Raw genomic sequence first — 26,793 nt, forward strand, 5'->3', positions numbered from 1 at the left:
CTGGTGCTTCTTGAGAGCCATCCCCTTTTCCAACAGCCACACTAGGCCCTTTAGGTATCTTCCTTGAATGCATTTCTGCAAGTGCATTAAACCTGTCTCAGAGCAAGGCAAGGTCCCAATGACAATTAATAGGCACTGTGTGCCAGGCACTCTTCTAAGCAGTTTAAATGTACTTCCTCACTTAGTTTTCACTCTAGTAGAACAAGGGAGGTGCTATAGTCGTCATTCTGGAGGTGCAGAAACTGAGGCACTTGTCAAAGAGCATGCAGCTAGTAAGTAGAAAAACAGATTTGAACCTAAGCAATCCAGTTCCAGGGCGCGCACAATTACCGCCCAGGCTACCTGTTTGACAGACAAAAAGAAAATGCACATAGCCTGTCCTGGAGTCTGCAGGGAAAGAACAATATGCAATTGATTGTCCAAAATGCATTTACTTGTTGACTCATTTGACAAACTTCCTGAAGGACAGACATCTTACGCCAGGCGCGGGGGGGTGTGTAAGTGTAAATTACCCCAGTGTGATGGGGAAGAGAAGCTGAACCAGGCTCGACCTGCACACAGGTGATTCAGGCTGGAGCACGAGGCCCTGGGCAGGAAGCAGAGCCCAGGCACAGCTAGCCAGGCAGCCCCCAAACTCTAGTCTACCTGGGTCTAAGGCATACCCAGCAAATAAGGAATCCTCAGAAAACTTTCACTAGAACCCTAATTATATCTAAGAAACTCCACTGATTCTCTTCCTTCAGCTTTATGCCTCCTACCTCAGAAGAGGGGGAACACTGGTGATGAGGCAGGGCCCTACTTCTCCCTGCAAAGCACTATTAGTTCCCTCATAGCACCAGGGTTTCCAGATGGACTGGCCTGAGCTGCCATCTACTGGGCAACTATACACAATGCGCTGGATCCTGCCAGGGTCCGCCTTCCTCCTGTGCAGGAGGAAAGGGGCCTAAGGTCCAGGAATCCTTTGATCCTGGAGCAGCCCCCAGAGAGGCCGTCATCTCCTGTGTTTTACAAATGAAGGAGAGGCCGAGACTGAGAGGTGACCAGAGCTGTAATAGCTTCGTTACCGTTTTTTCCAGGCACTGCGCTAAGGACCTTACAGTCATCATTTCCTTGAATCTTCTCAAGAATCCCATGAGATTTATCTCCCTTTCACTCATTATGGCTCTGAAACCCCTTAATCTGTCATAACTTCACCTTCTCCTTAATGCCATTTATTTGTTGGTGATGTCAGGTCATTTGTACTACAGAAGGCCTCATGACCTGGATTGGGGTGATGGCTCATTGGAGTGTCATTTCACTCTTAGGCTCCGTGTCTCCTGTAAGCCGGCATGCAGCTCTGAAGGCTTGGTGGAATTCAGGCCCACTTGCCCCAAGCAAGACTAATTCATATGTGCTTTCCATCGCATCTCCTCAGGAGGCACCTAATGTGTGGTTGTCCTACTTCTAGCGATGTTAAAACAGTGCCAAAATGCTAAGTCTATTATTCCTTTATTAAGTGGAATTCCCCTTTAAATAAGAATGTTCAGGTTCTGGTTCCAGATAAGGTGGAGCCGCTATTGACTCTGAAGAGGAAACAGCACTAGGCAGGTTTAGGGCAGGGAGGGGGTCGGCCAGAATTCTGAGTGCCTCTGAATTGGCAGTGAGCTTACCTTTTCTTCTCCTCTCTGGGTCCCCCCAGCCTTGACCCAAGGCAACCAAAAACCCAAAAGTGGGCATCAGCACAGACAGAACTCTCAGGGAGGGGGAACAGCCTCTCTGATCAGAGGAGTGATGGGCTCAGAGTGTGAGTGAACAAATGACCCGCTACTTTTTTTCTCTGCCCTCCCACCAGACGGCCCCAGATACAGTTACAGTAGTTTTAAGAAGTGCATGTGAAAAAGGGGGTTAAATAAAACCTCAGATTTCTGGCTGGAAAAACAAAGGGGAACCTCAGGGAAACAGGAAATAGCAGGGGGACTGTGGAGCGGGAGGAGCTCAGGACAGGGGGCCCATAACTTGTCTGTGAAGCCCTGAGCCCACTCCCAGCTGCACACACACAGGTCTGGCCCTAAGTGGTCTACCGGTAACTTGAGAGCTAAAATGAGAAATAGACCATGGCCCAGGTCCCAGACTGGCCATTGGGTAGCACATGCTGAACAGAACTGAATAGCTTGACATAGTCTTTGAAAAGTGAACATTGAAACCACAGTCCACAGGAGGTTGGTAGAACTGGTGGCCTGGACCCAACCTCGTCAAATGCTCACTTTTGAATTTTCTTTTTTTTTTTTACCTCTCCATAGAATTGGAGTAAGATCCAGAAACTCGTGACATAATATTCAAAATATCCAGGTTACTTGGCATATAAAGTACCAGGAAAATATCAACATGACCAGCACTGAGATGACACAGTTGTTGAAATTAGGGTGAACATGCATGACGCAAATAGAAAGATAAAAGTCTCAAAAATAAGTGATAAAAAGAAGAACCAAATGGAAATTTTACAACTAAAAAAATACATCAACAAAAAGTTTTTAAAACTCACTGGATAAGCTCAATATGGCAGAATGGAGGTGACAGAAAAAGAATCAGTGACCTTGAAGATAGATTGATGAAAAGTATCCATTTGGAACAGTGTGGAGAAAAAAGATTGAAAGGATCTCTGAGGCCACAGGAAAGGTCTAATATTTGTGTCACTGGAGTCAGAGAAAGAGAGGAGACAGCGCAGTACAGAAAGCATGCTTGAGGAAATAAAAGCTGAACGCTTCCCAAATTGCAGAAAAACACAAACCTACATATTCAAAAGCCTCTGTAAATCCCAAACCATATAAATGTCTGCCTGCCAAGCCTGCTGGCATCCGGGGGACTGTTTGTGAATCTGCGGGGCCAGCGCTGATGAGTCATGACCAACACTGAGGCAATTCTGCCCAGGAAAAGGTAGGAACACACACCAGATGGGAGTGAAGAACTGAGAACTCTTGTAAATCCAGGTTCCCAATATTGTTGTTGATGAGGGACTGAAGTATGCAGTTCTCAAAGTCACTCAGTTTCGTAAGAAAATTCTCTAATAATTAGCAATTGTTTGGACGTTTCTTAAACTCTCCGGGTAATATTTTTGCTGTCCAGAACTTTAAACCATTGTATCAGTGAAGCATTTTAGTAAATGGAAGTTCATTGTTAAATGAATAAACTAATAAATAAGAGAGGGCCTGGGAAGCACCAATGATATTAGTATATTATAAACCAAGAATTATAATCAATCCAGTTTGGTACACCTGGGATTTTTTTTGAAAAATAAAATAATTATAGTACTTTTCAGAAGGGTAGAAGGAAGAGGGAGGGGGAAAAGCAGGTGGGGGAAGAAGAGGACAATGAAGAAGAATGTTTCTTTTTCAACTATTTAGCTTTGAAATACAGTTTATATGGGAAGGCAGGATGCACCCATGATTCTTCCCTCTGTTTATCAATTTGCAAATCAATCGTTATATGTAACAATTAGTCGTTAAACATATGAGTTTTAAAAACAAGGTTTTTTTCAAGTATGATAATGAACTAATGAATTTTTATGATGTGATGTGTTTCAATCAGTTGCATTTGGATGTGCGAATTGTCACATTTTAGGCGAGTTGGCTCCTAGGTCCTTTTGACATGACCCCAACGTTTTATACAGCTTCCTTGCTTCATAACAATAAGATATCCCAAGCTCATTCTGTACATTTCATATCTTGGAACCAATCATTTCTCAAAGGATGCCTGTTGTTTTTTTGTTTAGAAATTGTATTTAGATATCACAGTCTGGAAGAGAGGGGTGCTACAGGGTTTTCATGTTTTTAGGCCTTTTCAGTAAACAGAGGAAGAAAAATTATGTGTTTTAAATGATTGACTGCTATAAGAGTGGAATATGAAGAGCAGGGAAACAAATATAAAATTGTTACAAATAAAATGGATATTAAACCAACTATATCAACAATTACTTTAAATTTGAATGTTCCAAATGCATCAAAGACAGATCAGGATGTTGTGTTTTTTTTTAAAAAGAGCCCCAAGTATATATTGTCTTCAAGAAACTCACTTTAAATATAAAGACACATTGAAAATAAAGGTACAGAAAAAAGGCTTACCACACTGGTAGTTGTCAATGGAAAGCTGGAGTAGCTATGTTACATTCAGACAAAACAGACTTCAAAGTGAGGAAGATTATCAGAGATAAAGGGGAATGTTACAGGGTGATCAATCATCAGGAAACCTTAGCTGTTCAAATCCGTGGCTATTGGGTTGTGAACAGGATGATGGGGGTGGTGACGGTAAAGAATACAAAAGAGGAGCTGATTATAAAGGGTCACAAGGAAACTTTTATGGATGATGGACGTGTTCACTCTCTTGACTGTGGTGAAGGTTACATGGGTATGTAGATATGTCAAAACTTGTAAAATCATGCACTTTAAATATGTACAGTCTGTCAATTATAACTCACACTGTTTAAAATTTTTTGAAAATGTATGCCATCATTGTCTTGCTCTGACTCAAAGCCATTTTTTTCACAGTTAAAGAATTTGGAGTACAGAGAGGTTAAGTAACGTGTCCAAGATCACACAGCTAGTAAGTAGCTGTGGCAGGATTTGAAATTAATGTGACTCTAGCATCCATGGTCCCAACCACTTTGCCTGAGTGAATTAATCAAGGCCCATGTCTCATGGCCAGTTGTGGAGCTGACCCAGAGGGGGCACTCAGTGAGTGTTTGCTTTTGTTGAAGTAATTCTTGGGGACAGGCACACCTTCAAACAATTCAGAAAAACTCTAGGAAAGGCCTCAGTTATCTCCATGTTACAGAAACCTGCTTACAGTTCTGCATGTGTAATGGGGGTGTGATGGGGACAGTGTGTGTGTATCACATTTGAGTCTTTGGGATCTGAAATTGGAGTCTTCCCTTATAGCCTCCCTAGGCCACGCCCACCCACACTGCCCAGCACCTGCCATCCTCTTCAGAGCTCCTGTTGACACACTCTTAATACTTTAATCAGAAAGGACATTAGGGAGATGAGTTGAGTACATCAGCCACAGACAAGGAGGAAAAATATGCTCTGTAGGGAGGTGGAAACATGAATTCTAGAGTCAAACACCTGGGGTTGAATGACAGTTCCATATAAATGTTAAGATTAGTTGTTCTAATTCTGAGAAGAATGCCATTGGTATTTATGTAAGGATCACATTGAATCTGTCTATAACTTTAGGTAGTAAGTACATTTTAACAATAGTAATCCTTCCACTTCATGGGCATGGTATATCCTATTTTTTGTACCTTGTTCAATTTCTTTTTTTTCAATATCTTATAGTTTTCAGAGTACAGTTCTTTCACCTTCTTGCTTAAATTTATTCCTGGGTATTTTATACTTGTTTACACAATTGTAAATGGGCTTGTTTTCTTAATTTCTTCTCCTGATCATTCATTATTGGTGCATGTAAATGCAACAGATTTCTGTATACTGATTCTGTATCCTGCAAACTTCACTGAAATTATTTATTAGTTCCAACAGTTTTTTTTTGGTGGAGTCTTTAGGATTTTCTATATACAGTATCATGTCATCTGAAAATGATGAGTTTTCTTTCTTTCTTTCTTTCTTTCTTTCTTTCTTTCTTTCTTTCTTTCTTTCTTTCTTTCTTTCTTTCTTTCTTTCTTATTTAGATACTTTTTATTTCTTTGTCTTGTCTGATTGCTATGGCTAGGACTTCCAGTACTATGTTGAATAGAACTGGTGATAGTGGGCATCTTTGTCTTGTTCCTGAGTGAGTTTAAAATGATGTAAAACGTGTGAACTATCTTGCACAGGGCCTGGCACATATCACATGCGCAATAAATGGTGGTTGCTATTATCATCACACCAGCATCATTATTCTGTGGAAGGAATTTCACACAGTAAGTTGTCAGACACTGTGCCAGATCACTACACAGTGAATTCATTGTTACTTTAGGAGGTCTTTATAAAGGAGGATGTGCTCCATCATTTTGGGTTGAATTTGGAGTGGTCCTGCCAAAATCAGGGGGATGGAGGAAATTATCTCAGTGGTTGATTCTCATGCTGGTATTCTGTGGTCTCAGACTTTGAAACTCCCATGGATGAACCGAGAGAGTAGGGAGGGACAAAATGGGTAGCCAGTGGTCATAACTGTGGGATCCCTTGTCAATAAACACCTGAAATTAGAGGCAAAGATGTCTTTGTGTCCCTGGTACCTAAGACAACATCTGGTCTACAACTGTTCAGTAAACATTTAATAAATCAGTCAACCCTATACCAGGGCTTTAGGTTGCTGGTGGCAGGTCACCAGATGTCCCTATTTGGTATAGCTTAGGTGAGAATGCATCTCACGAGCCACCAATAACATACATCTTCCTGTGTAAAATAGTCTTGTTATCCACTTGCAGCTTTCCAATTGAACATTACTTGAGTACCAACTTATGAAATTACTTATGCACAACTTTACATGAGAGTTAAGTATTAAAAGAAAACACATCTACTAAATATGAATTAAATCTTATCAATGCATGCTTATCTAGTTCTTCCTCACTTTCACAGACTGCCCAGGTCCCTTGGGGGGTCCCCAGTAAATGCTCAGCTTCCTGAGGGAGCACAAGGGTCCATTGATTTGCTAACACCTTCCTGTAACACTGAAAATACTCATACTTGTTCCAGGCCTCAGTTCCCTGATTGCCATCTGAGCTCCTGACCTTTGTACATTTTTCTCTTTGTTACCAGAGAACTGGTGCCACAAAATGGGAGATGCTATTTGCTCTGATTTCGAAGCTCTGGTTTTCTTCCTGCCTGATGCTTACTTTTCATTTGACTTTCTACGAAAAGAGAAGGGAAAGGGCTCCAGATTTCTTGAAGGGATCAGACCCTTTTACCTTCAGAACTCCTCTTATAATGTCAATATTTTAAAACTCTCTAAACATGGCAATTTTAAAGCAAGCTTACAGATTAGGATCTTTGCAATATGTTACAGCTAAATGTCAGAACTGGATAATGTCAACATTAATCAAAATGGCCAGGTGAGAATTGAAATGGTGTAGGAACTACTCAAGTCCCTAACATTCAGAAGGCAATATTACATGAGCAGATGTCAAAGTTAACAATGTTAGCTGACTAAACAGGGAACTTCATGAGCGTACGTTGGAGGTGAGCTGATCAGCATTGATATTAATCATGCTTTGGACAGTAGATAGACAATCTATAAACACCCAGTTGGCATCAAGGAAGAAAACTGATTTTATTTTCTTTTGCTACTGAAGCCTTGACCATATTTCTTGTCACACTTGAAATGAGTTCATTGACTATGCTCTATCTACACCTTGTACATACTTCTGTGGTGGGATTTACTGCCACCTATTGTAATTATTTGTTATCTATCTCTTTCCCACACTAGCCTGTAAGATTCTTGAATTCAGGGACTGTTGTTACCAATATCTGCCAGGTCTGCAATGGAATAAGCAGAGGCTTGGGAGTAAAAAAATATTTGGATTTAAATCCTGGCTCTAGAACTTACTGTGATATCATGAGCAAGTTTCTTAACGTCTCTGAACCTCATAATACTCATCTGTAAAACAGAGATTTTAATAACTTCCTAGAAGAGTTGATTAGAATGAAAGGATGTAACTTACTATATCATAAAGGTTCTTTGATTAGAAACAACAGAAAGAAACTGTACTATTACGATTATTTGGTTATAAGCAACAGAGAGAAACTCTGGCTAACTTGAGAAAAAATAATTGTCCATTCATTTCATTCTCACCTCATCAATGGAAAATGTTGCAAAATTTAAGTGTAAATGTAGGTTAGGCTATGAAAAGACTTTCCCAGACAGGATGGAGTGCTCATTATGAAGCAGTGTGTGCATTAAGGAAATTTTGAAAAGCTAACTCAATCTTTGAAGTACTATGTGATCCAAAAGAAAAAATGAATGCAGGAAGATCAGCTCAGATTTTCTTGCCTGTTATATGTGATATGTCTTTTCTGAGTTATCTTGTTTTCTGATGTGAAATTTCAGAGGTTAATTATACACAAAAAATGTTTGCAAACAGCCAGAATCAGCCTCAGACAATGTACAGTGAAGTTCCAAGCTGCAGGGTTGCTCCCTGAAGATCAGCACATAGAAACTATACAGAAGGCTGTTAACCATGCAATTAAAAAAAAAAAAAAAAAGTAAGAAAATAAACATTTAAATGGGAAAAAATCCATTTGTAAAGAAGAGAGACAGGAGAAATGACCAAAAAAAAAAATACTAGTCTTACATCACCAAAAAAAATCAAAAGGGTAATTTTGAGTGTCTTAATTTTCTTCAAGAACTAAATACTATTTCTAAAGCTAAGGACCAAATAATGTCAAGGTTTGCTCTCATTCAGCAACCAACAGAGAGGGTGAAGATATTTGCAATGCTTATAACTGAGAAGAGCTCATATCTAAGATACATACATAAAAACTTACATAGGTTAATAAGAAAATCAATTAGAAAAAAAGACAGTAGGAAAATGGGCCGAAGACTTAGTCAACTCACCGAAGAAGAAAACCCAATGAAAACAAACATTGACAGTTGCTCAGGAATAAAAATCAGGGAAGTGAGAATTAAAACTGCAATGAGGTATGATGACACCTCCACCAATATGGCTAAATTTGAAAGTCTGATGAGACCAAGCATTGACAAGGATGTGAAGTAACAGGAACTTCCATACATGGCTGGTGATGCTCTGGAAAACGTTCGGCCCTATTTACGAAAGCTGCAGTTGAACATCCTCTGATACAGTAATTTTACTCCTAGGTATTATTCGCAGTGTAAATGCATAAACATATACAATAAGCTATGTACAAAAATATTCATAGCAGTGATACTCAAAATGACCTCAACGGGCCTGGCCGGGCGTGGCTCAGCGGTTGAGCATCGACCTAGGATCCAGAAGATTGCGGTTCGATTCCCGGTCAGGGCACATGCCCGGGTTGTGGGCTCGATCCCCAGCAGGGGGCGTGCAGGAGGCAGCCGATCAATGACTCTCTCATCACTGATGTTTCTATCTCTCTCCCCCTCTTCCTTCTCCCGGAAATCAATACAAATGTATTTTTAAAAAATAACCCCCAACTGGAAACAACCCAAAACTCCAACAGAGTGGATAAATTGGATTATAGTCATAAAATGGGATATATGGCCATGAAAATGAACAAACTATAGCTATGGGCAATGACATAGTTGATTCTCATAAGAATAATATTGAGCAAAAGAAAGCATATGCAAAATAACACATACTCTATGGTTCTATTGACATAAAGTTAAAAAAAAAAGTGAAACTAAATTACAATGTCTCGACTATGTACTGAGGCGGTAAAAACAATAAAGAAATACAAGGAAAGGTTGCCAACAAGGTCAGAAGAGGAAGGGGCTGGGGCTAGAAGAGTATTGGCAATGTGCTTTCTTTTGACCTGGATGGTGGTTACACAGGTATTCATTTTAGGCATTTTAATGTTATTTTCATCATTTAAAACACATTTTTAAAACTCCTTTTACCCTCAGCAGTGAAAGCCTAGGCAATTACTTATGCCAAATTACCCCAAATAATAAGGCATAAAAATTGGTGTGCCTCACTCATTAACTTATTTGCAGAGGATATTACAATTTACTTTCAATGCCATTTTAGGAAATGCAAACATTTACCAATGAGCCAGCCAATTAACAAGTATCAAACTCTGGGAGTAATTGTACAATATCAAAATTTCTAGTAATCCCTCTGGTGGCAGTCAGTGTCCAATCTCTGCTAAATTTAAATTTTAAAGGGTGATAAAGACCTTAGTCACTCCTGGGAGTAAGCATGTTTTCTTTAATCTGCAATGTGGTCACAGAGCATTATAGAAATCTATTTTCTAAAATTTCCAGAAGGTCTTTGCCATTCATATAGAAAATAAAACCACAGTGGACAAGCTCAATATCTCAAAATGGCAATGAGGAGGGTGACTGGACACACAAAACAATATTAAAGGTATTTTTAAAACAAATGTTTTGGTGTTATTTCTAGGAATTTATGCCGCAGATGTCCAAGTTCTGCATGCGCAGTGTGTGAACAGCATGCTCAGCGCAGGGCCCTGGAGCCCCAGCAGAGCCAGCTGAGGAAAGGGCTCCTGCCACGCTCCTGAGGCCACGCTCCACCCGCCCACACTGATGCTCCCCCACTCTACACCAGGAAGGCAGCTTGAACTGTAGGTGGTTTTGTTACAGTTTCTTTGAAAATACGTTAGAAGTTTAATAACAATAGTAATACAGTACAAGAGAAGAAGTTCAAGCCTCAAAGTAAGGGCCTCCTGAAAGTGAAAGGAAGAAACCAGGGAAAGGGTGAGATCCAACGAGGAGCAAGCAGTTTCTCAAAGGGAGTCAGAACCATCAGCGGGAGGCCCAGGAATCTGCCTTTTAACAAGCTCTGCTGGGGTGATTCCTATACCCACCGAAGGACTGTACCTAAAAGAAATGTACACAAAATAGATGAAACTAATCTTGAGCCTTCTACTTCGGGATTTCAATCAAGTTGGCTGATAAAATTTAGGGGGCTCCCTAACTCTAAAATAAAACCCATAAGGGATGGAGAGGATTCAGGAAGGTAAAACGGGCATTTCTCTATCACAAAATTCACAAAACATTTCAGTTAATACTGTTGACAGCCCTGTGTTGGAAATCTAGAGTTTAAGTTACTTCTGGATGATTCCACAGCTAGTGAGTCACACAAATGAGATTTGAACCAGTGCTCCCTTCCACCACGCTGTTGAAGATGACAGGGGTTATGGGTGAAATGGAATTTTGAGGGGTGAAAAAAAGAACCAAAAACACAGAATCTCTGAAAACGCTGAGATACTCTTTCCTATCCGACACATAAAAATTAGGAAGCCTGACCATCAGTTGTCACTAAAGGTACGGAGCTCGGAGAATTCTTATAAGCCTGCTAGAGGATGTATAAATTAGAGGCATCAATCTGGAGAGAAATTTGGTGGGACCTAGTAAAGCCAGAGATGCATGTACCCTTGGCTGGTGATCCAGACACACTATTTCACATGTGTCCAGTATATTTATTGCAGCATTCTTGTAATAAAAGGCAGATCCAGTTCTGCGGGGCTTGCAACTTTACATGATCGGGGAAGTTCTCTTTAAGGAAAGTGATACAAAATTACAAATATTAAAGTAAATATTTATTTAGATCGAGGGAAGTAGTTACAAGAAACTTCTAGAGCCTTGGAAATCCATGTCCCTTTATTCTGAGTTCCTTTAGAAATGTTTCTCGATTGCTTCTCCCCTCCCTCTACCACTCCCAGCACTATGAGGGAGAGAGGTGGGGGGAGACATACATGCAAATAAGGGGCTCTGAGCTTAACTTTCATTAGCTTCATGGTAAATCCACCTCTGCCTGTAATAGATAAACATTGAAAACAGTCCAAATAACTATCAGAATGAGAATGAATAAATTGTGGTACATTCATATATTGGAATATTAAAAAGAACTGGAGCTCCACAGATCTCAAAAAATAAGTTTGAATTGTAGAATAATATAGAGAGTAAGATACCATTTATTTAAAGTTTAAAAATATGCAAAACAATACAAGAGACTGTTTATAGGTACATATTTTATATATATACATATATGTACACACGTGTGTATATGTATGTAAGTGTGTATATAAAATTATAATATAGAAGGAAATGATAAACTGAATTCTAGACAGTGGTTACCTCTATCCAGGAGGAAAAAAGAAAAATGCAGAGAGTACAAGGGAGATTCATTGTATCTGGTTTTTATTTTTCCTTGAAATAAAAGAGGAGGGTCTGAAGGAGATGTGACAAAATATTAAGATTTGATTTGACAAGCCTAGGTGGTAGCTGCCCAGTTTTATTGCATAATCCTCTAAACTCTTCTATATGCAGGGAAGAGTTCACAGGTTCTACAAATAAAAAGTGTCGTTTGCACTAACCAGGGAAAGAGGGCGCTTTAATTCTCGAAATAGACCTGATTCCTCCATTTTAATACTTAATTTATATTTTATTGAGGTATACATAAGTAAAATGCACAGCTCACGGAATGTTTGCATATGAGATCCGGGTAAGCCCACCCAGATCGCAGTATAAATGCTTGCAACTCCCTTCACCACACACACAGTTCCGGGCACAGAGCAGTCTATGGCACACACAGGTCCTGATCCCCTGGTCTCAGCTTAGACACCACTTCCTCTAGGGAAACTGCCTCGCTCCCCAAGACTTGGTGACTACTGCTCTTCTGTGCTTATTCCTATAATTGACCATTGACTTGTCAGGTCCTCTTTCTAGATAATGAGCTTCTTTTCTGAAAGATCCAAACTACAAAATGTGACTTCTTTTTCTGCTCTGAGCACATGACTTTCCATTTTTCAAGTTAAATTGTACTCACCACTGTCAGCTCCTTCAGAGAAACCCAAGATCCATTCGTTTTCTATGCCTAACGTCTCCATAATCTCGGCAACCAGTACTATGCTCTCTTCACTCTGAGGTCATGACCTTGAAATCAAGTTTTGGGTGTTGACCATTTCATGAGTAAATTCAAGCCTAATGAAAAAACCCCTGCGCACTGAGTTGTACTCCGTGGTCACATGGGGTATCAGAGCAATGACTGCCTTTTAGAAGCCCCGAGCTTTGCAAGTTAAGCTGAAACCTGTCACGCCGAGCCTGATTAGAACCTTCCCCAAAGCCGACGAGTAATGCCGAAAGCATTCATTCCACAGACCTGCAGCACCAAAAGGTAACAATAAGGATGTTTCACTTCTGTACCTCACACCAAGGACACCTAAGGGAACTCCCTGGGTCGTAGAGAGCCCGGCAGGCATGCTAAGGAAGGCAAGTCCTCTTTGGGCTGTAGAGGGAGCAACTGGAGGGGTGTTTAATCACTGGAGTAACAGGTGGATCAGAAAAATGGACCCCAGTATAATAGTACAAGCTTGAAGCCCCTCTGAGCTTCAGTTTCTCCTTTGGAAACGGGGAGTGGTGATGCTCAGAGGGCTACTGTAAAGATTAAATAAGTTAACATGAAGAATTCCTGGCACTTAGCTGTCTATAGCATGAGCCATCAGCATCATTGATGTGGTAATAATTTTGGAAAGATCACTCTGGCTATTGTCTGGAAGGTGATGAATATAAAAGAGGAAGTGTAATTCCAACGTTGAAAACAATAGGATGATACGGTTTGATATAGACAAATGCCCTGGGTAGGAAATGAGCCAACTGGTCTCTACTTTTAGTCCCTTGGACAAGGTAGGTATATTCAAAAAGAGATTTGAACCAGGAAACACGTCATAGCTGTGCACCCCAGATTGTCTCATTCCCAAGAGTTTTGTAACCAGTACATTGAAGGCATATATATATATATTTTTAAGGCCAATAGCTACATAATTCTGAAGGCATTTATTTGGTTAGAAGTTTCCATGTTTCTTAAGGTTCAAAAAGTGCCCAAGAACTATGGTATTTTCATGGGAAATATTGTCTAGTCTATTTTGAGAACAATTTTACAATTCTTCCAGGCTGTTTACCCTTCTGGCAACCTTCCCTGCTCTCCTTATGGCATGAAATACTCTTTCTTACATCCCAAACTAGCTAAATTCTGACCCTACTCAAAAACTCAGCTTAATTATTTCCTCCTCTAGACGGCCCTCCACCTGTGTCCACTTAAGTGCACTTACTGGTTTACATTGCAGTGCTGTTTTCTTGCCAGTCTCCATCTCTAACCATGAGCTCCTTGATGGAAGGGACCATGATTTTATTTCCCACCCTGAGACACTGTGTAGTGTAATAGTTTAGTGCCTGAAGCCAGGATTTGGGGGGGGGGGGGGATTATATCTCACACTTACAGGATGTATACCTTTGAGCAAGTCGTTGAACTTTTCTGTGCCTAAGTTCCCTTATCTGTAAAATGGGCCTAAGAATAGTGGCAAATTTAAGTAACTAGCCTTTACTTCTTTTAACTGGAAACCTTTTCATGATTATCATTGAGTTACAGGAAAAAAAAATTACTTTTGGATACGTTTTAAAGGTAGCCTGCCCAGCCGGGCGTGGCGCAGCGGTTGAGCGTGGACCTAGGATCCAGGAGATCGGGGTTCGGTTCCCGGTCAGGGCACATGCCCGGGTTGCGGGCTGCAGCAGATCAATGACTCTCTCATCATTGATGTTTCTAGCTCTCTCTCTCCCTATCCCTTCCTCTCTCTGAAATCAATAAAGATATATTTAAAAAATAAAATAAAATAATAAAGGTAGCCTAACTTATAAAAGGGTCAGTGTTTCCAGGTCAAACAAATGCAGATAACTGCGATGGGGGGCGGGGAAAAAGAGAGGAACTTGAAGGTTCTGGCAGGCAGGGCTGGACGCCCCAGCAGGTCTCCCGCCCCCCCCACGCCGCGCGCCTTCTCTGGCTCCCGGGATGTTCAAGGTCCCTTCACACTCTACTCGCGCTTAGCTCCGCCCCTTCTTAGCTCCTGGCCCCGCCCCTTCCGCTGCTCCTCCTCCTTCTCCTCTTTGAACTGGAGTCAGGAGTACGCACGCCGTCTCCTGGTCCGCTCGCAGCGTGGTGACGCTCCGTCCGCGCGGTGACGTAGGGCGGTGTTCGGCTGGGGCGCAGGGCGCAGGTTTAGAAACCACGCGAGACCTTGGGGCGTGTGCGGCGCCGTGGTTTCCCGTCGGCTTTCGCCGCTGAATGTGTTGTCTCCGTCCCGCCCCCTCTGGGAGAGGGAAACGGAGGACAGGTTCTCTGGGGACAGAGCTGGAGCCCCTGAAGGGGAAGGGAGCCGCGGGGGTACTTTGGAGCACTTAGAGGGCAGGACTGTGGCCCGGAACAGGGGAGCGGCTGCGAGGGGACGGTCGCCGCAGGCAGGGTCGGAACCCTCGGGGCCGGGGCCGCCCGCGCGATGTTCGGGGCCCGGGGCCTGCTCCGCGCCCTGCGCTCCTGTTCCTCAGCTCCCTGCCCGAGACCCAAGCCTCCAGCTAAACTGAGCGTGCGGGACGCTCTCAGGGCCCAGAACACGAGTGGGGAGCGCGTTAAGGTCCAGGTGGGTGTATGGGAAGGGGGTGGGTCTTTTTCTTGTTAGTGACTTCCGTGGCACACCCACAGCTAGACTTGCCTTGTGCTGTGGGGCCTGAGCGACAGGCAGGGAAAGTTAGCGTAGGCAGTCGTGTGCGTTCGCGCTTTTCTCCTTTCGTTGGCTACCGTTACCTTGCGCAAAACTTGGCGATGCCTGTTAAAAGCACCAGAACTTGGCTTTCACGGCAGCGGGGCGTTACCTGTAAACATGTTAGTCATCCAGCAGGATCAGCGAAGGAGCCCCTTTTCCTTTAGCCCGTGTAATAAGCATCCCCAGTGATATGCTGGTTGTCTTGAGCTAGCTCCTTGAGAGCAGAAAACACGTCTTAACCTGTCTTGGTATTCGCACGTGTCTGGCCATAAATCATTGTTCAAAAGCCATACCTGCCATTGGACACGTAGCCACCTCAGTGCCTAAAATGAGGCTCTGCGTAGAACATGTGTGATCAATTAGGAAAAAGAGTGGAGTGTAGCAGTTCGAAAGCTCTGGAGTGAGATAATAGGTGTAAGACATAGAACAGTGATCCACAGTCAAGAAACATTAGCTCTTATTTCTCTTGCTAATAATATTTGCAACAGCACCGCATAGATTCCCTCTTACAGGAGTAGGCCAAGCAAGATGGTTTGACCGCTTGTTAGGTTGCTGAAACACACTAACACAGTTGCTTTTGTTTTCCTCACATATCCTTGATTTTTAGCAATATGACTAATCCACCGTTCTGCATTTCTTTGGGTTTCATATTTTTTCCAACATCCAAATCAAAATATTTTCTTGAATTCACCTGTCAGTTTGGCATACATTAATGGTACCTTTTAAAGGGTCTCGAAGATGAAAAGAACAACCTAGCGCCTAGGTTAGAGGCTTTCATTTTGGTGCTGTGTAGTCTAATATAGTAGCTATCTGACACTTGTGGCACTGAGCACTTCAAATGTGAGTAGTCTGAGTTTGAGAGGTTCTGTAAGTAAAGTAATTTTGAAGAACAAAAAAGGATGCAAAATATTTTTATATTGATTATATGTTAATATCGTGGGCATAATGGGTTAAATAAAATATTAAAATTAATTTCACCTGTTTCTTTTTACTTTTCATGGGGCCACTAAAAAATGTAAAAAATTTCTTATTTGGGTCACATATTTTTGTTGGACAGCCCTGGTCTAATGGCTAAAACAAGTTATTACAGCAATAGGATAGGTATTAGTGGTATAGATAAAGAACTTGGAGGAAACAGAGGAAAGTCAACTGTGTGAGGGGGGTCAAGGAAGACTCCTTGTCTAGAGGATATGGTGGGGACACAAAGTAAGGATCAGTAGTCATGCGCCACATAACAATGTTTCTGTCAGGGACAGGCCGCATAAAAGGCGTGGTCCCATAAGATTATAATGGAGTTGAAAAATTCCTGTCACCTCAAGACTTGGTAACCTGATAACCTGACGTCATGGCACAACATGTTTGTGGTGATGCTGGTGTAAACAAACCTACTGTGCTGCTGGTTGTATCAAGCATACAATTATGTACATAATACTTCTAAGAATGATAAATATGTTACTGGTTTGTGTGTTTACTATACTTTCATTGTTGTTTTAGAGTCTACTCTTTCTCCTTATAAAGGGTTTGCTGTAGAACAATATGCCGTCTTACACCTGCAGCAACCTCATCATACATCTTGCCTTTACCTCAATTGCATCATTTTCTCTTGTGCTTGATTTAATCCCCTTGTTTAGTGCAGTGACGTGTATAGGTGTGTAGTAGCTATCCCATCTGGATTTACTTAAGTGTACTCTATGATGTTCACACAGTGACAAAGTTGCCTAACAACGCTGTTCTCAGAATATACTCTGTCATTAGGTGGTGCATGACTGTACAGTAAGATCATCTTGCTTTTCCCAGACATCTTTGATTGTCAATCAAACACCATCAGTTGTTTCACAATTGTTCAGTGTCTGCTGGAGAAATATTCTCCCTTAACTTCTCTGCAAGTTAAATTTAAGCTAGATGTGATCCGGGAGAGGGCTGTTTTCAATGTTAATTGGTCTACCTGAAGACATCTCATTTATACTCAAACTTACCTGTCATTTAAATTCAGAGTGTCTTTGGAAGTTTGTGTACTACTTAATGTGTTCATAATGAGAAGTTTCTTGAGAACTCTTTATGTATGGTATTTTGTAACAGGAAAAAAAAATCCCATAAAGATGTTTCTAGTCTAGCCTGGCCGGGCGCTGCTCAGCGGTTGAGTGTCAACCTAAGATCCAGGCGTTCGGGGTTCGATTCCTGGTCAGGGCACATGCCCCAGTTGTGGGCTTGATCAGTGACTCATCATTGATGTTTCTCTCTCTCCCTCTCCTTTCCTCTCTTAGAAATCAATAAAGATATATTTATTTATTTTATTTATTTTTTTTAAAAAGGTGTTTCTGGTCTGTAACTATGCATTCTCCCTTCTTGGGATTTGATATAAAAAAAGACCCAAATAGGTGCCCTGTTATTTGTAACCCAATTAAGGGGAGGTAGGGACAGGAGAAAATATGTGAAATAGCCAATATTGAGGGGATTGGTTATGTGAATTAGGCTCATCCACCTAATGGAATGTCAGGCATCTATTCAGAAAGGTGGAATGCCAAAGCTATATCTCACTGTGATAGGAACCATATAAAATTATATACACATAGGAGTGAACTAAAAGCATTTGACTTGTTAAGGTAGCATTATGAGGACACTTTCCCCCCCATTTTCATTTAGTCTTCTGTGTGTGTCTGTAATGAAAATGTAAAATGCTTACGTTTTTAAAACTCATATTTAGAAATATTCCTCTTCATTAGGGATGGGTTCGTTCAGTCCGATCCCAGAAGGAAGTCTTGTTCCTGCATGTAAATGATGGGTCATCTTTGGAAAGCCTTCAGGTTATAGCAGATTCAAATTTTGACAGTAGGTGAGTGTTTTTTTAAAAATGAGTCCTTTGATTTTTTTTTCATCTCTTCTGCTCCCCATTCCCCTAATCCAGTGTTCACATTGTACCCTGCATGATCTTTCTAAACCAGTCTGCTTTTCATAGCTCTGAGGCTCAAGTCCAAATATTTAGAATCAAGATCCTTCAAGTTCAGACCTTTCCTCCTGTAATATCTTCATGTGACAATATCCCCCACCTGTCCTTTGCTTCAGCCTCTCTTAACTACCTGCAGCTTTTAACCTAATTAAGGATAAAAACCGTCATTAAGTATTTTAATGTTTTGATAGCAGAACATTAATATATATATATTTGGGGTATAATGATATCTTGTTTATGCTGTGTTTTTGTTACTGTAGAGAACTGGATTTTGGCAGTTCTGTGGAAGTTCAAGGGCAGCTGGTTAAAAGTCCATCCAAAAGGCAAAATGTGGAACTGAAGGCAGAAAAAATTGAAGTTGTTGGAAATTGTGATCCCAAGGTATGTTTTCTGACACTTATGGAGGCTTTTTAGGGTTAATTAAAAACATTAGCAATCTGTTTTAGATGGGATTATTGGGAAGATGGCACTTGGAACATGTTTTGATTGTGACTTCCCAGGTAACTGAAGCAGTCAGTAAGAGCCTAAGGAATAGACAATAGCAAAAAGTATATATGTAAATGGCTGAGTGTGATGAGCGAGAGCTAAGTGTTCGTTTGTGCATCTCTGTGGTGCCTGTCACGGTTGGAACTTGCCTCTTTTACAAGCATGCCCAACTACAGAGACATACCAGGGCAGACCACAGTCTTTTTTTTTTTTTAATATATTTTTATTGATTTCAGAGAGAGGAAGGGAGAGAGAGAGAGAGAAACATCAGTGATGAGAGAGTCATTGATTAGCTGCCTTCTGCACACCCCCTACTGGGGATCAAGCCTGCAACCTGGGCATGTGTCTTGAACCAGAATCAAACCAAGATCTCCTGGGTCATAGGTTGATGCTCAACTGCTGAGCCGCGCTGGCCAGGCAGGCCACATTCTTTGGAAAGCTCTGTCTAGAAGCGACTTGCATGATCTAGAATTGTTATGTCCAGTACAGTAACCATTAGCCACTCGTGGATATTTACTATTAAATCAATTAAAATCAAATCAAAAATTCCTTTCCTCGGGGTCATTAGTCACATTTCAAGTGCTCAGTGGTTACATGCAACTAGTGGCTACCATTGCTGGATAACACAGATACAGAACATTTCCATTTACCATAGAAAGTTCTATTGGACAGTGCTCGAGTGTTGTAATGCTTGCCTGAACAAAGAAATTGTATATTAAGACATGTTTATCCTGTTTTTGCAAGACTCTTCTGTTAGTAGCTTTTTATTTGTAGCCTGAATAAGAAGTTAGCAGGAATAAAATAATAGATTATTAATCTAATTTCTTAAATTGGAGAAAATGAGGCCCAGCCAGGTGAAATGACTTACCCAAAGGTAAAAGAGCTGAAACTGGTGCACTAGCCATTTGACTCCCTGTGGTTTTGCGATACTTGTCTTCAAATGTTTAGTGAACAAAAAATGAGGAAATATAGGGAAATTGCATCATTTTAATTCATTTTTAGTTCTTTGGGATAACTGGAAGAAATTAAATATAGGAAGTAAGAAAGAAAATGGACAAATTCTTTAAAATGTCATTCAGAATAATTTTCTAAGAAATTCTAATTGACATGTAAAATCAAAAATCAGGTTCTAAGATTTCTGAAAAATAAACTGAAAATAATTTGGAACTCAGGAATGGAGACAGTAACCATTATTGTTTTTCCTTTTTTAGAGGAATTTATCGCTATTAAAAGTTTGCCATGTGTTTTACTCTTCTTAAATTGTTCTCCCTTGGCTTCTGTGGGTATTGATACCTTCACCTTCTCTTTCTTTTCATTTTAGTGTCATTTTTAAGTATTCAGACATTAGGGAATTCTGAACCCCTCACAGTCCCCAGATTCCTGTTAATGTGGTCATATTTTCACTTTAGTAAGTGTGGTGCTTATTTCTCTACAATGTAAATTAATATCTGCACAAGGCCTAAAAGGAATAGACAAGCCTAAAGGTTCCCAGTGTAGTTCTTTTACTTAGCTTTTTTGTTATCTTTTTATTGAAACTGTGGTTTTGGTCTGAAAGTTTGTTTCTGTCTTCTTAATCTTATGAGTGAGGGTAGAAAAACTAGGTAGAGTCATAATTTTATTTAAAATTTCTGTGAATATACACTACTCTGCCAGAAGACAGAAAGCTGTTGACCCTCTCTCACATGCTTAGATAGCAGCAGTGCATATTGGCAAACAGTGATTAAACTGTGTCAGTTGATTATGAATGATTGTGGACTTTCAATACATTTGGGTGATTTTAAAATTAAATACCAGCTCTGTGTATACAGCTGTAGAAAACAATCTTTAATATCAACAATATTCTGAACTCCTGTGTGCCAAACAGTGGATTGTTTTGCATAGTTTTATCCTAATCTCTCTATTTGTAAGTAGTGGTTGATAGCTAACAGAAATTTGGTAAATAACAGGTTAGTGTCCGTGATATTAAATGTATTTGTCCGGGATTCCACAGCTAATACATAGTAGAGCAGAATTCAAACCCACATCTCTGATTCCACCCCACCACCATTTTACTAACTTGTTGGAGTTAATGTGTACTATATTCAGTTATATTAAGAAATAAAGAAGGAAAGCATCTTTGTTTTGTTCTAAAGCCCTACTATTTTAAAAATGCCCTGGAAACTATCTTTGTAGCTCCTAATTTGTTTTTTCCATATTGGCAGGATTTCCCTTTTAAATATAAAGAGAGGCCTCCTCTGGAGTTTCTGAGAAAATTTCCTCACCTTCGGTGTAGAACTAATGTCCTGGGTTCTATACTGAGGGTTCGCAGTGAAGCCACAGCTGCTATTCATTCTTTCTTTAAGGTAAGGTGTTTTGCTTCTCGGTGTTCTGTCTTGTAAAGGAACTAAATATTTGTAGTTCTATTAGTTGTTACTCGCATGGTACTTTTTTTTTTGGTAGATTTAAATTTTCTCTTTATCACTTGTTCTGAGCATTTTGATTATGATGTACCTTGGCACAGTTTTCTCTATGTTTCTCGTGTTTGGAGTTTGTTGAGTTTCTTGGATCTTTTCTTTTTCATTTTACTCAACTTTTTCAGCCATTCTTTTTTCAAACATTTTTTATGTTTCTTCCCTCCTTTGGGGACTTCAACTGCCCAAATATTAGTCCACCTGATGATATCTCCAGATCTCACTGATGTTCTTTTTTTTTTAAATTGAGAGAGAGAGAAATATCCATGTGAAACATCAATCGGTTGTCTTTCAAAGTTGCCCTGATATCAGGGATTGAACCCACAACCTGGATATGTGCCCGGACTGGGAATCAAACTCACGACCTTCCGTTGCAGTGGGCGATGCGCCAATGAACTGAACCACACTGGCCAGGGCTTCTTTTCTTTTAAAAAAATTCTTTTTCTTTGTGCGTTTCTTTTGGATAATTTCTATTGCTATGTCTTCAAGCTTATTTATCTTTCCTTCTACAGTGCCTACTTTGTTGTTATTTCTATCGAGTGTGTTTTCCATCTCACACATTGTAGGCTTCATACCTACATGTTTGATTTAGAACCTTTTTAAAAATAGATCTTCCACTTCTCTACTTAACTTTTGAATATATACAATATGGTTTTGAACATACACAGTGCAGTAAAAATACTGCTTTTATGTCCTTTTATTGTAATTTTAACATCTGTCAGTTATGAGTCAGTTTTGACTTATTAATCTCATTATGGATTATGTTTTCCTGCCTCTTTGCATACCTGCAAATCTTTGATTAGGTGCCAGACATTGTGCATTGTAAGCTTCTTAAGCTTTGTTCTGGTGTGCAGCTATTTGAAAACTGTTTGATCCTTTGGGTTTTGGTTTTAAGTAGGTCTGGAGAAGTGCTCAGTCTAGGACTAATCATTCCCCACGACTTAGGCAAAGCCTCCCTAAGAGCTGTACCTAGTGCCCTGTGAATTACGAGTTTTTCCTATCTGGCTTGTGGTTACAGACACATTTCCAGCCACATGTGAGCACCAGGCACTGTTTCCTCTAATCTTTTTGGGTGGTTCTTTCCCTGGCCTGGAATGGTTTCCTCACAAGCATTTGCTTGATCATTCCTCTGCCTAATATTCCAGGTGACTCTCTACACATCCCTGGAGTTCTCTGCACACTCTCCTCTCTCGTGCTCTTTTGAATTTTAGGTGCTTTATTCTCCTCAGTCTCTCTGCTCTGTTTCTGCCACCCAGGGAGTCTGCTGGGCTCCATTTTATTACCCCCCCCCTTTCCTTGCTATGGCCTGGAAAGCCTCGAGGTAGTAAACTGGGCTGATCATGGGGTTCACTGTGCTTGTTTCCATCTCTCAGATCACTGTCCTTTGTTGTCCGATATGCAGTGTCTTGAAAACCATTCTTTCATGTGGTTTGCTTGTAGGTTTTTTTGTTCTGTTGTTGTTTTTTGGTTGCTTCAGGTAGGAGGGTAAATCTGGTCCCTGCTTCTCCATCTAAGTCATAGACATATTTTATATATATATATAGTAAGTACAGATTTTAAAGAGTTACTGGTGTTGATCAAGCAGATTGATCTAATGACTAAAGGATTTTGTCTTATTTAGTTTTGCTTTTCTCCCACTCCCCCCACCTGGAAAAGCCACAGTGAAATGTACTTGGTATGTTGATGAGATGAAGGGACCCTCCCCCTGTGGATGGGGGTGGGGGACCCAAAGGCAAGGAGTGACCCAGAAGATAAAGTTCAGTGTTATTCCATGTGGCTTTGGAACTCTTCCTGTACCACTTCTCCAAATGCAGCTGATTTGCAGAGATTGTTTAATAGCATACCTTTCCCTGTATCCAGATTCATGCAGGCCCTGACCTGTTGTAGCCTGTCCAGAGAGCTATTGCTCTTGGAAAAGCTACTTCAGAGTTGATTTCTGGTAAAACAGCTAAAGAACATCATGGCTTTAAAGCATATACTGTGCTTTTGAATAAACAAAGGAAAATAAATCACATTATACAATATCATCCCATCCTAGTTTGAAGGGGGATGTTTACATGTGCTCTCATAAACTTTCTTATGCAACTTCAATATGGCTTTTTAGTAGTGCTTCAACCACACAAACAGAAAATTGGTTCAGATCTAAAAATGCCCCGCCTCCCCCCCCATGGCTTTAACAGCTAATGGAGTGGACCTGCTTTAATTCTGAAATAGTTTTATAGATTTTTGGCCACTAGGTGGTGGTATTGGCAATCCATTGACAGTGGGCTTTGCCTACTTTATGCATTTCTTTATCACTTGAAGCTTTTGCAAATATGTAAACAATTTAAAAATAAGGGATGAAACTAGAAAAACCTGAAGTAAAAAAATAAGCAAAATAAAATTTTAGAAAGACATTTTAAGTGTTCGACAATAAATTTTTGCACTGTCAGTGATATTATAAAGTAGGTACTTTTTTGAGTGCTATAAATTCACGTTTTAATTGTAAAGACCTGGAAAATATAATCCTGACACCAGCTTCTATACTATTACCCACTTGTATGTGTAACCATTAGGACTGAATTGTTTAAAGAAATCACAGGAGAGCTATAGAACATATTAAATAATTGTTATGTATTTTGTAGTATTTGGTACTATTTCTGTGAGTTGTTACTTTAGGCTCCCTAAAAGATGTTAAGATTTAAAATGTAAAATCTTCATAAATTTTTAAATCTAGAAATATAGGGAAGAAAAAAATAAACTTAAGCAGTACCTTTTAATTAGGATACTTTAAGCATCTAGAGTTACTTATTTTGGTTTGAGTATCAGTGTTTTGTGCATAACTTTATTTTCTCATAGTATTGACACATGTGCTGTGTACTAAAACTTGGCTATCTAGAATCCTCAAGGAATGAGTAATTTAGAAGAACTGAGTTTCTCAAATAACAGGATTATCTTGAGGCACCAATTTTTCTAAATTTCAGAGGAAATCATCCTCCAGTGGACTGCATGCTTCCCTCGCTTCCTAAATTGAGCCAGAAGGAAGCATTTGCCCTTTCTTGATGAGGCAAGTTTCTCCTTTGAGTGTCAGATTTCCCCCTCTTCTGTACTGCAGTGCTTTCAAAGCCTCCCGTGGTGTGGAGTATTCTTTGCCTCAGTGTTGAATTACCCCACACTGCTATGTCTTTGAGTTCCTGTGACTGCTTTCTGTGGATTTTTTAATTTTTTGTTTCCTTTTGCTTTTACTTTTTGTCATCAGTGGTGTGCCTGTAACTAACAACTGCTGCCATGTTTTTTGTTGTTGTAGATTCTGATAAATAAGGATACTTACTTTGGGTGGGTGTGATAAAAAAATAATAGTCCCTGAGTCACTGAGTGGTGTGTATGGGCCTTAATACATCAATTTTGTAATTTTCAGATACTCAGTGCCTTATAAAATACCTGGTTTTGCAATGTGTAGTTGTTAAAATATTTAGATATTTAGAAGTAGTGGGTGCAATCTGAAAAACTGGGTGCTTTTCTTTTTGGTTCCTTCTCTGGCCTTCATACCTTTAATTAGGAACCACTTTGCTGTGGGATAGGGTAAGTACCTCACACTGGTACCCCACTGGAGCAGCTACTGACAGGGCTCTCCTACACCTTGCTAGTTATTTTCCATTTAATTTTTCTCCTTCCCTGTCCACTTTCTTCTTTTTGGACTTTATTCTCAATGCTTTATTATTCTTCCTTTGTACCCTTTATAGCTTTTGGCGGTAATGTTATGGACTTTGATATGATAAGCCTTGCTAGCACATTAAGCCTTAAAAAGTTGGTGACACCTTTTGAAAGGTTTAGCATTAGTTCAGTATTAAGAATAATTACCACTACTCGAGTGATTTAAAAAAAAATCTCATACAGTTATTTTCATAAGATTTATAGTGCTGTTTCTTGTGGCAGTTGACCAGTTCTAACTTTGGTGATTATATTTAGCCGTTAAATTTTCTCTTCCCCCTCCCCCGCCCTCTCGCCACCCTGGTTTCCTTTGGATTTTTCATTTCCTTTCTTTGTTTACTGCACTCATGCTCATAGTTGCCTGCATTTGTGTGGAATAAATGATTCATGTCCATAATTCTTGGCTCCTGAGAGAGAAAAATTTTATGCAGTAATGTTGTTATTGATTATTTTTCATTCGTTCTCTATAATGTGCTCTGTGCAGCACCTCTAGGTATGTTGCTCCCAGATTAAGTACATAGTTGAATACTTTCTGAAACTCCTAATTTAGAGTTTGAATATTTAATTTAATCTGTCTACATCATAAGGCAAGTTGTTAACTGCATACTTTGTATCTTAGCCAGAATACTTTAATTTAACCTTTTTATGAAGGAGGGGGCAAACTTGGGAGGTCCCTCGTAATACACTGAGACATTTTACATTCCACCAGTGATAAACAGAGATTAGAAGTGTATTATATGAATTTTTTGTATTGACTTCAAGACCACAACTTTTCCATTAAACACATACTGTTCTGCCTTTGCAGCCAAAGTCCCCTTTAGCTACCTCTACCCCTACTCTGCAACATTTATGCTGAATGTAACCTTTTGCCTATATCCATACTCAAAATGAAAGAAGCTTAACCTTGAAGTTGTTGGGTTATTTCAGTTCTACTAGCAACAGCTTTTGTGGTTCACTAATGGAAAAATTATCAGACTTTAGAGGGAAAAATTGTAATCGGGCGCTTCGGTAATGGATGGATTTGCTGCTCAGAATTTTCCTTGAGGCAAAGGAAGTGCACTGCCTGTGCCATACACAGCATTCTGTGCCATCAATTTAATGACAAACATCCTAAAGATTATTTCTGCCTTGTTTGCTGTTTATTTCTCTAGTCCCTATTTGTCAGCCTTAATTTTTCTCCTTTTCAGGGTTTGTTACAATTGAGGCTCTCATTGCAAAATAACTGAACTTTACATTGGTCACTTTGTATTCCCTTAGCAATGTGGGCAATATTATTATACATTAACCTTGAGAGAGAGTGTGTGTGTGTGAAACCACTACCAGTATGTTAAAAAAATGGAAGAAGAAATAGTATAAGAGAGAGACCTGGAAGACCCAGGTTCCAGTCCTGGGCTGCCACTGACTAAGTTGTGTGACTTGGCAGTTCATTAAACCTTTCTGGGCCTCAATTTCCTTATCTTTGAAATGAGGAAATTGGACTAGATAATGTCTAATTCATTTCCTGATTTAAAATTATTTGTGTTTCTGTGCATACTAAAAACTCAGCTTGATATTTCAGTGGTTTTATTTGGCAGGTTAGGGAGGGATTTGGCATGACATTTTCTTAGTGCTATTTTAATAGTATAATGATATATGTTCTTGGAATTGTTTATATACCAATCTACTGAAAAAAAGTGGCTTTTCTCTTTCTTGCAGGACAGTGGCTTTGTGCATATTCATACTCCAATAATCACATCCAATGACTGTGAGGGTGCTGGAGAACTTTTTCAAGTTGAAGTAAGTTGTGCTGCTCATCTTGGGGGATATATTGCTTCCTGATATTTTTATTCTGGGTGTTTGTTTTACACTTAATAAGAGTTGTGTGGCTAGACCATGACCAGAACCTGAAATTTTGTCAATAATAATCCTTAAAAAAAACATATGTAGGAAATTCAGACTTTTCTGATTCCTGCCCTACCAGCTTCGTTACTTACATTGTGACTAAAAGGAGTAGATTTTTAGTTTAGTACTACATTTGCTTTCCTTATATAACCATGAATTG

The 26,793-nt window shown here is 40.0% G+C and overlaps 1 protein-coding gene across 3 annotated transcripts in view; it reads left to right on the forward strand.

Annotated features, from left to right (window-relative positions):
- The first annotated feature begins 14,915 nt into the window (after window positions 1-14,915).
- Window positions 14,916-26,793, forward strand: part of NARS2 (asparaginyl-tRNA synthetase 2, mitochondrial) — a 101,973-nt gene continuing 90,095 nt past the window's right edge. For 2 of the 3 annotated variants that reach the window (XM_016196338.2, XM_087821631.1), the window contains exons 1-5: window positions 14,916-15,056; window positions 17,903-18,012; window positions 18,387-18,507; window positions 20,814-20,954; window positions 26,448-26,528. In XM_016196338.2, coding sequence (XP_016051824.1) covers window positions 14,916-15,056; window positions 17,903-18,012; window positions 18,387-18,507; window positions 20,814-20,954; window positions 26,448-26,528 — 594 coding nt within the window. Of the gene's footprint in view, window positions 15,057-17,902; window positions 18,013-18,386; window positions 18,508-20,813; window positions 20,955-26,447; window positions 26,529-26,793 lie in introns of those variants that run through there. The other variant, XM_016196339.2, reaches the window with a different exon arrangement.

This window comes from Miniopterus natalensis, chromosome 11 (assembly GCF_054644295.1).
Source record: "Miniopterus natalensis isolate mMinNat1 chromosome 11, mMinNat1.hap1, whole genome shotgun sequence".
NCBI classification, from domain to species: Eukaryota; Metazoa; Chordata; class Mammalia; order Chiroptera; family Miniopteridae; genus Miniopterus; species Miniopterus natalensis.